The sequence below is a fragment of the Nelumbo nucifera genome, chromosome 8 (genome assembly GCF_055504915.1).
Source record: "Nelumbo nucifera cultivar China Antique chromosome 8, China Antique-T2T, whole genome shotgun sequence".
Classification (NCBI taxonomy): domain Eukaryota; kingdom Viridiplantae; phylum Streptophyta; class Magnoliopsida; order Proteales; family Nelumbonaceae; genus Nelumbo; species Nelumbo nucifera.
Genome location: NC_142656.1, coordinates 8,120,756 through 8,130,478, shown reverse-complemented (window position 1 = coordinate 8,130,478; position 9,723 = coordinate 8,120,756). Strand labels below are relative to the sequence as shown.

At 36.9% G+C, this 9,723-nt stretch overlaps 1 protein-coding gene, 1 non-coding gene and 1 pseudogene across 5 annotated transcripts; 1 reads left to right on the top strand and 2 right to left on the bottom strand.

Moving 5' to 3' along the window:
• The first annotated feature begins 1,186 nt into the window (after positions 1 to 1,186).
• LOC104592063 (beta-glucosidase 13-like) lies at positions 1,187 to 8,131 on the top strand. 3 transcript variants are annotated; one of them, XM_010251213.3, is made up of 13 exons: positions 1,187 to 1,461; positions 1,579 to 1,645; positions 1,792 to 1,850; positions 4,866 to 4,941; positions 5,269 to 5,349; positions 5,430 to 5,517; positions 5,663 to 5,915; positions 6,269 to 6,384; positions 6,496 to 6,758; positions 6,837 to 6,868; positions 6,954 to 7,059; positions 7,277 to 7,382; positions 7,843 to 8,131. In XM_010251213.3, exons 1-13 carry the CDS (start codon positions 1,324 to 1,326, stop codon positions 8,039 to 8,041), a joined length of 1,584 nt encoding a protein of 527 aa, XP_010249515.1. In that variant the 5' UTR covers positions 1,187 to 1,323; the 3' UTR covers positions 8,042 to 8,131. The 3 variants fall into 3 exon arrangements, with proteins under 3 accessions (XP_010249515.1, XP_010249517.1, XP_088748870.1); XM_088892744.1 differs by lacking the exons at positions 1,187 to 1,461; positions 1,579 to 1,645; positions 1,792 to 1,850 and adding an exon at positions 4,144 to 4,297; XM_010251215.3 differs by lacking the exons at positions 6,837 to 6,868; positions 6,954 to 7,059; positions 7,277 to 7,382.
• LOC148789598 (uncharacterized) lies at positions 2,217 to 3,783 on the bottom strand (annotated as a pseudogene). Its single transcript, XR_016079315.1, has one exon. The product of XR_016079315.1 is annotated as an uncharacterized LOC148789598 (transcript).
• TRNAR-UCU (transfer RNA arginine (anticodon UCU)) lies at positions 7,135 to 7,207 on the bottom strand. Its single transcript has one exon. It is a non-coding gene; the product is annotated as a tRNA-Arg (tRNA).
• Positions 8,132 to 9,723: the final 1,592 nt, after the last annotated feature.

Below are 9,723 nucleotides of genomic sequence, written 5' to 3'. Positions count from 1 at the left end.
TCATTATGGTGTTGATGTCTTATTTGTTCTCATTTATGTTGATGATATCAACGTCACTGGTTCTGATCCTAGGGATGTAAATTTGCTTATTGCCTTTATGAGCTCCACCTTTTCTATTAAGGATCTCGGTCCTCTCCACTTCTTCTTGGGCATTCAGGCCACTCGTACTGAACATGGTCTCTTTTTTTCACAACGCCAGTACATAGTTGATCTTCTTTAAACAGAGCATCTTGATGGATCAAGCCTATCTCTACTCCCATGGCTCCTGGCACTTCTTTAAACAGAGCTTCCCTAACTTGTCACAACTCTGTACATATCTCCTCTGTATTCACCTATAAATATGTATATGAAATACAAGAAGATAAATGAAAAGATGTTTTCCATTCAACCAAGGTTGGTTTAGAAATAGTTACATTATCTCAAAGTCCTTCAGCAGAACCGGAGTGGGGTGATACACAGAGGCGTAGTTTGCATGATTTTCCCAAGATGTTTGAAAATTCAAGATGACAAACACACCTAAGCAATGTTTTGAGAAACAACCCATAGGCTGAATTGTTTTCCCTCTAGGTCATGGCTGTCTGGTTCAACCACCCAAGTCGACCAGGTCAACCGGTGGCATGTCATCATATAGATAATTAGATATGTGATTAATATTATATAATATATACATATATTCAAAATATATAATTACACTCTGCATATAAAATATATTTATTTATTTATTTCGAGCTTTAATTTTTTAGATTCACAGTTTTACCAATCGGACCTGCAGTCTGGTCTGGTTCTCTAAACTAAACAGTAAACATTGCTCCTCCTAGTCCTAAGCATTCATTTAATTTCCATGACTGTAGGACTGTAGGCGATCTTTTGTGGATTCACATGGAGTGTGTCTCATTTATCAAAAATTGGGAAATGGGAACTGCCCAAGCCCAACTCCCACTTACCCTTATTCTCTTCTCCCCTTGAAGCCCACGTGATTTTTGTGGGAAAGCTCGTGGGCTGGTTATTCAGTCAAATTTTCAGCACAAGACGAAAATTGACAAATAGCCATCTCTCCATCTTCACGTGCATTGAATTACTTATACATTCCCATCACGCCAACACTTTTCCTTAATGTCCAAACAAACCCTTTTGATTACTTTAAATCGCCACTGCCCACAAGAAGGTTTGCCCAAATCATTATAAGTGGGTAAGTTATATATAATTTCATCTCAGGTTTGGTAATTTGGAGCATTGCAAAATATATCTCGCACTAAAACTTCATCTATTTCGACGCACACCATTCCAGAGCAGAGCAGAACTTGAATTAGAGAGAGAGAGAGAATGGGTTGGCCAAGTGAGGTGGTAAACTTGGTTTTGCCACTGTTTCTCCTTTTAGAACTGGGAACCCACTGTGTAGCAGTGGACAGAAGTTCATTCCCACCTGGATTTGAGTTTGGTTTCAGCACCTCCGCCTATCAGGTACGTAATCCTTTCGCTCATGATCAGCACCACCCCACCCTGAGCAGCTGAGCTCCTCCATCGCCCATCTTAATTGCTTCTTTTTAACTTTCTGCAAATGTACTTACTCATCATCAGGTTGAGGGAGCAGCTCATGAAGATGGGAGAGGACTTAGTATTTGGGATACTTTCAGTTGTATTCCTGGTATTGCCGAAAACCCCACTCTTTTACAATTACGAATCATTTATCACCAAAATCGTAGCCTTATATATCCAAACTATATGGGGTCCATCGGCTACGTGAATCCCGTTTTGTCATTCCGTTCTGTTTGTTTGAGTTTTGATTGACAGGTAATATCTTAGGCGGAGGAAATGGAGATGTGGCAGCTGATGTGTATCATCGGTACAAGGTATTCTGCACTGCAGTAACACCACGATCACGATGAACACGATGACTAATGACGACTATAGCTTATCGTCTCCTGTAGCCTGTAGGCGTTGCCCAGTCGCTAATTGACACAGAATACTTAATAAAATTTTCAACTTGGACCATGGTAGGGACTAGGGACCCTTATATGCAAGCCCAATTTCTATCAGGAGAATCCTTTCCTGCGTATTGTCCTTTGTACATCCATTGAACCCTGGCCTTATGCCAATGCAACGATTGATTCTGATAGGTCTGATCAATTTATAATAGTAGGTTCATGTCTAAGCTTTTTGTCCAAATTATTTTAAGTAGATTATACAAAATCGTATAAACTTAGAATTATATATAATGGACCCATGTGCATTTTGCATATAAAATAAATGTAAATTACAATTGGCTCATATATGGTAAGTGATTGCAAATCTATGATATGGTATCAGAAGAGTCTTGATCCATCAAAACCCATCCATGAGTTGTGACAAATAACACCTGATCGGCTACCACGTTTTATGATACCAATTGATTGGTCAATATCATACTCAATTGCAATACACTTATACACTACTTCAAACAAATTGTTGAATTGTGTCTTATGTTTTTATTCCTTTATAGCCAATTGTACTGTAGAATTAGTACCCTTGATCATGTATTTGTAACATCTCCGGCTGGTTGTAATGGAGGCTTGGTATTGAATCCCGCATGAACCAGGTTTGAAACGTGCAAGGTGAATTTATCTCCTCATTCCTTCTATCTATTCCGTCCCGCTCCTTTCTCTCACTTTCACTCTCTCACCACACCCAACTGAACCAATCCTTTTCACTCTCACTCTCTCCCTCTCCAACCGGCGGCGACCAACAGTCATCACCGGCGACTGGAGAAAACCGATGGATGACAAGAGGGAGAAATAAACAGATTTATGTTTGCTCTCCCATTCAATAAACGGGGGACTTACCGGCAGTAACTCCATTCAAGAATTGTTGTTGCTGTCTTTCTTTTCCATAAAACTTTACTTGCTCGCCCCCGATTCTCTTGTTCGAGTGTATTCATTGACGAGTGTAGCAGCGTGAGCACCCGGTCCACGGTAATCCTCATCGTCCAAACCGGCCAACCACTTCTTTTATTAACTACTTCTAACCGTTTTATGGACGTCCTCCACCATGTTAAACAAAGGCCAGTCGGACCTCAACCAGAGAGACTGGACCTCTACCAGAGAAAAGATGGACCTCAACCACAGAGACTGGACCTCTTTCAAGAATCTGCCATTAAATCTCTGGCAGAGCTCAAGAAAAATCCCAGGAGAGAGGGAGAGAGAGAGAGAGAGAGAGAGAGCCCTGTAAAATACATTAGGTGGCTCCACCAACAAGCTTCTGCTAATTCTACGGGAGGCGATTCAGTGATAGTCTCAATTTGACTCTGCGACAATCCGATGATTGTTGGAACAGAGTACGAGCTGCTACACACCTTCCCGTTGACCCCCTCTAACTGTAAGCAATGAAGCTGCCTCATGAGCTGCCGACCACATATCATCAGTAATGAAGCCACCTCATGAGCTCATCGACTGCCTTCTAAGCTGTAACGCCGCGACGTCATAGGCAGTGGCTGCCATCTCCTGCGTTTTGAAACTACCCAACCAAATTCTCGCTTTCTTCCCCGGCTCACGTATCTCCGACACCCATTTCCCTCCAAACTCCCCGGTAATTCCCCCCACTCTCTGCTACACTGCAGTTGCTCTGTTCCATGAATTTCCAACTGAGCAATTATCCGGTGTATTTGCTAATTCCTGCCAAACAATCAGGGGACGAAGAGTGTGAATCATGCATGGCCATATATATAAGCAAGTGATCGATGATGAATTGATGATGGGTGTCAACCTGGACTCTTATTACGAGACGAAGGGAGCTTCCATGTAGCTACATGAGTGGTTGTGTGAGTGAGTTTATCGATATATATACAAATCCTGAAATCCAAATTTAATATATACTCAAATGAGCGATGCATTTGGTTAAGTTGAAGAGTTTCGTTTGAAGAACAACTAGATCATACTAAGCTTCATCATCTCTGTCTTCCATTAACACACTTGTGAGTATTTGATAATTTTGAATACGAGAGCTTTGAACAGATTCAACGATAACAGTCTCCCCCCTCCTGTCAGAGAGAGAGAGAGAGCGGCGGTTGCAGCGGCGAAGGTTGTAGCAGCGGTTCCGACGGCGTTGTTGTTTGGGCGGTGGAGATTTAGACGATGGGGAGGGAGGAGAAGAGAAGAGAACACCAGCGACTGTTCAACACGTCACTTCATAAATTTATCCCCCAAAAAATTGCTTTACGTAAATCTGTTTATTTTCCCCTCTTCTCGTCCACTAGGTTTCTCCGGTCGCCGGCCATGGCTGTTGGTCGCTGCGGATTGGAGAGGAGAGAATGAAAGTGAAAAAGGTGGGTTTGGTTCAGTGCGGCGAAAGAGTGAATGGGAGGAATGTTTTTAATTGACTCTCACGTTTCAAGGAAACGTGGTACATTTTTATGCTGAATTGGGATCTGCTTCTCACACAGGGCGCCTCACAGGCACATCCCACTGTGTATTGGGAACATCTCCCATTAATAATAACAGAAGATGTGTGAGATGTGCCTGTGAGGTCGGTGTGAGGCACCATGTATGAGGAGTAGATCCGATCTCCTGAGCGAAGAACTCTGCCCTGATAGAAGCTGGACTGGGGGGAGGGGGTTGTGGGTTTGGGGCATGGACAACCCCCATTTGGTAGCACCTTGGAGCCAAAAGAAGGATGTATTTGTAAGATTATTTATTTGGGTTCTCCTGATATAACCATTGCATATTTTAATTATTCCATCATATTTGGAGATTTTGATACATCTCTTAAAATTGTTTTTATGAAATATTTTGTGATATAGATACTTTGAACTTTAGTTATGAATGAATGTTACATATATGTTTGACGTGGTGCAATGGTTATATTTTCAATGATGGGCTTTTATATTTTTTCAGGAAGATGTTCAAGTTCTTAAGAGCTTGGGGACCGATGTGTATAGGTTCTCAATATCTTGGGCAAGGATATTTCCAGGTACAACAAACATGTTAGATGGCGGCATGTAAGAGTAACAAATGATACTACATATTAGAATAGTTTTGAGTTCATTTTAATGTAAGGGCAACCAATAGTATAACCAACAAATATGGGAGTGTCTGCCCATCGGATCATCATTTAGGGAACTTGTCTAAATAACCAAGGAATTGCAGACAACACAGTAGTTCAGTTGGTCACTTGGTATTTGCCTAGTTGTTTAAAAATGGGATAAAACACAAATCAGTCCCCAAAATTTTGCATCAGTACTTATTTTCCTGTTGTAATTTAGTGGTTTAATCTCACAATGTGCAATTCAATGTACAGGAGGATCAGCAAGACATGGTAAAGTGAACCCAAAAGGAGTGCAATACTACAACAATCTTATAAATGAGTTATTACAGAATGGTATTAGTCGAATGGTTTCCAATTTCCATATATTTCATCTTGAGTATTATTATTGGATTACATGCGACTCCTTTCTTCAGGTATTGAGCCTTTTGTGACCATTTTTCACTGGGACGTGCCACAAGTTCTTGAGAATGAATATGGGGGATTCAGAAGCAAGAGAATTATGTAAGATCAACGGTTTCTTGTCCAAAATAGTCCCTCTGTTGTATGTTTGCAGTAATTCCCTTTTTATATTTCACGCTGAAACATACCTAATATAGATGTAGTTCATCCACACCTACGTCCTTCTAATATCAGTTTCTGGTTTCAGAGATGACTACAGTGAGTTTGCAGAGTTTTGTTTCAAGGAATTCGGTGACAGGGTGCGGAAATGGGTGACTGTAAATGAACCATCAATCTTTGCTACACATGGTTATGGAAATGGAAAAAATGCGCCAGGGAGATGTACAACTAATGGCGGAAATTGTGCAGCAGGAGACTCCTCAAGGGAGCCTTACATTGTTGCTCACAATCTTCTCCTTGCACACATGCGTGCAGTCAAAATCTACAGATCCAAGTATCAGGTGAACTTTTTTATTTTGTAATAATATTACTGAAATATATATATATATATATAGAAAGAGAGAGAGAGAGAGAAACATATATGATCTGTGGATTGATTGTGTTTCATTTATCTAAACTGAAACTGAGAATTTCATCAATTTACATGCAGATAGAGTAGTTTTAGCTTCCACATACATGAAGGTCATTTGTTCATTCTGAACTTTTAGCATAGTGAAACCATTAATTGAGCAGTTGAAACTCATCATCGGATTCTCTGGAAACAGGATTTTATCATGTAAATTAACCATAGAAATTCCTCTGTTTGGTTGATTAGTAATCTGAACATAATGTTTAAATTCTGTGCATTGTGCAGCAAAAGCAAAAAGGGGTGATTGGCATCTCCTTATACGCAGACTGGTATCTTCCTTATTCATCTTCAAAACTAGATGTCGATGCAACTCAGCGAGTTTTGGACAACAAATTAGGCCTGTGAGTCACACTTTTATCTTTTTTGGACTCTGTGGATAAAAATTTTGGTGTTGCAACTCCATTCCAACATATGCCTAACTTAGAAACGATGGGTCTATGAATATATTGCAGATACTTGGATCCACTTGTGTTTGGGGACTACCCATACTCGGTGAAGCAGTTGATCAGAGATCGGCTTCCAGTATTTAGTGAGGAAGAATCAAAAGAAATCAGGGGTTCTTTTGACTTCATTGGATTGAACTACTATATGTCATCGTATGTGATGGATAATTCAACTTCTTCTGATCCTACACGGAAAAGTGACATTGCTTCAAATCCAGGGCAAGATGCGCCTGAGAACCCAGATATTCCAGACACCTTTGCTACCACCACAAGTAATTCTTCTTCTTCTTCTTCTTGATTAATTTTAATCCATTCTAGTAATGATAAAAACATTTTGCTTTAAAACGTAGGCCAGAAGGATGGTATTGCACTTGGACCCAGTGTAAGTAAAGAAAAACTAGCAAGTGATAAAGCATTGTGAAGCAGGGGTGCGTTATATTAAATTAAGGCTTTGTGAAGCAATGCAGGAAGGAGGCGTGGAGTACTGGATATCTTATCCTCGTGGGATAAAGTTACTTTTAGATAATGTCAAGACTAAATACGGCACTCCTCCTGTTTACATTACAGAGATAGGTATATTGGATACAAATCTATATATCCATATTATTTACATAAACAATGAATTTCAAGGTTAAAAAAAAAAGGGCACACACCCGGTGGGACTCGAACCCACAATCGCCTGATTAGAAGTCAGACGCCTTATCCATTAGGCCACGGGTACCCAGCTGTACCATAAATTTTGAACATATATTTTGGAATAAATATTCTAAAATTGGTATCTTTCTATAAGGTTACGTGACTCTGGACAATGGACAACCACTCCAAGATATTCTTGAAGACACAGAGAGGATTCAATACATCAAGAATTGTCTTTGTTATACGCTTCAAGCCATGAGGTAATGCAGTAATACTATTTCCAACTACCAATGTGAGAGAACACACAAATAAACAAGCTTTTTTGTTTTGTTTCTTCGAGTAACCCTTGACCCTTGTACCTGATAATTAACTATACCCATGAATTTTGCTTTTTTTTTAGCTGTTTGTGAGCAGGGGTATTGTAATTGCTTTTGTTTAGTCCTAGTAGTTCCATAGCTACAACAGTACCTGGGGTTATTTTAGGTAAACAAGAACATTTGCTCAGTCTATTTAGTTGTGCCCACTGTCCAGTCCGTGATTTTGTTAATTGGAAGCTTGTGCCAATGTTGCTGATGGCTTTGATACCACACTGGTTTAGGGGAGTGATGGAAGAAGAAGAAAACTTGTTTGGGTCCAGCTGGGGTTCTAGCTACCTAGCTTCTTAATAATTAGTATTGTGATCATATGATGGATGATGGATATATGTATGTACATGTGCAGGGAAGGAGCAGACGTACGTGGATTGCTGTTGTGGTCATACATTGATAACTTCGAGTGGAATAATGGTTACTCCTTCCGCCTTGGCCTTCACTACGTCAACTACACCAACAATGATCTACGACGCATCCCAAAAGCATCTGCTATTTGGTTTCAACAGGCAATGAATCCAAGGTCGTTCAAGATCAGGAGCTCTTTCTAGTTATTGTTTCTATATTTGTTTAAAATGTTCTCATCATCATCATCAGCAGAATTAATATTAATACAGGGGACCATCCATCATATTCTTTAATCTTTTTCAACTACTATATACATCTATCTCTATTATCTATATCTATATTACTTTAAAAAGTACCAATAGCCTCAATAATATTTCTGGAATTTTTTGAGGATAAAATTTATCCCTCCATATTTAAATTTATTCATAAAAAAAGAGGGCAAATAGGGTAATTGATTAATGATATTAAATAACTTGAAACTAGGTAATTTTAAGATGTTCAATGCATTCAATTCTCTCTTATTAAATCCAAAATTTAAGGTATTAACTTGCATTCACCTTCATTGAATCCTATATTTAGGGCATTTTTGTTTCTTTTCATTATTAAATTTTATTAATTGAATCCATATATAATAAATTGATAAATTCAATAATACAAAAACTTATACTTTTAAAATATACCTTGAAAAAAATATTTTCATCTAGGTGGTGATAAGAAATTAAATCATTTTAGTTCAAATGGGACAATCTATGTTGTCACAATTAAATAATAAAATTCAAAAGTAGATAAAACGCAAAAAATATAGAAATTAAAAAATGGAAACAATTTTAACATCAGATATTCTGCATATTAAACAAAAAAAAGTATGATAAATAAGAAATGATTTTATTAATGATGAAAATGGAATGTAAAATTTAAAACTAATTGGAAATAAAACTATTTTCCTATTTTCACTCATTAAATATCATATCTAAGGTATATTCTCTCATTAAATCCTATATTTAAGATATATTTTTCTCCCCATTAAATTCTACTAATTAAATCCATAAAATTAATTTTAATAGTATAAAAATAAATATTTAAAAAATTTTAAAAACAAAACCATTTTCTTTTCTACAGGTGGTGGGTAAGCAATTCTACCATATGGGTCAAATGGGTTAATAAATAATGTCATAATTAAATATATAATACAAATAAAAATAAAAAAAATTGGGCATATCTCTAATGTTGTATATTCATTATACTAAACAAAAAAAAAAGTATGAAATGTAAGAAGTATTCTTATTAATGTTGAAAATAGAATGCCAAATTTAAAATCAACCTAGAAATAAAATGATGTCATATTCAAATAATACAATTTTTAAAAATAAAAAATACAAAGAATCACAAAAATAAAAAAAAAATAGAAAAACATTTGGGCACATATCTAATGTTTTATATCTATAAAAAATAAAATATTGGGTACATATCTAATATTATACATTCATTATATTGAACAAAAATAAGTATTACACATAAGAAATAATTTTATCAATGATGAAAATGTAATACAAAATTTAATGCCAACATAGAAATCAAACTATTTTTCTTTTTGAGTGGTGGGTTAGTGGTTTGGGTCAAATGGATTAATCGATGATATGATATATAAATAGTAAATCTTTAAAAAATAAAAAAGGTACAAGTAATCAAAAGAATATATAAAAAATTATATATTAATTATATCTAAGTATGCATGATAAGTAGAAATTATTTATATAATGTAGATGAAATAAATAACTTAAAACTAATCCGAAAGTAAAGCTATTTTCTTATTTAGATGGTGAGTCAATGGTCTGACTTTTCAAAGAAACTTATGATGTCACCATTGAATAATAAATATTTAAAA

What these genes read in the sequence shown, in the direction of transcription:
- LOC104592063 (XM_010251213.3), top strand. Translation starts at nt 1,324, where the DNA reads ATGGGTTGGCCAAGTGAGGTGGTAAACTTGGTTTTGCCACTGTTTCTC. An exon ending in AAATGAGTTATTACAGAATG is followed by an intron (nt 5,350 to 5,429) that starts GTATTAGTCGAA and finishes TCCTTTCTTCAG; the next exon opens with GTATTGAGCCTTTTGTGACC. An exon ending in GTATTGCACTTGGACCCAGT is followed by an intron (nt 6,869 to 6,953) that starts GTAAGTAAAGAA and finishes GAAGCAATGCAG; the next exon opens with GAAGGAGGCGTGGAGTACTG.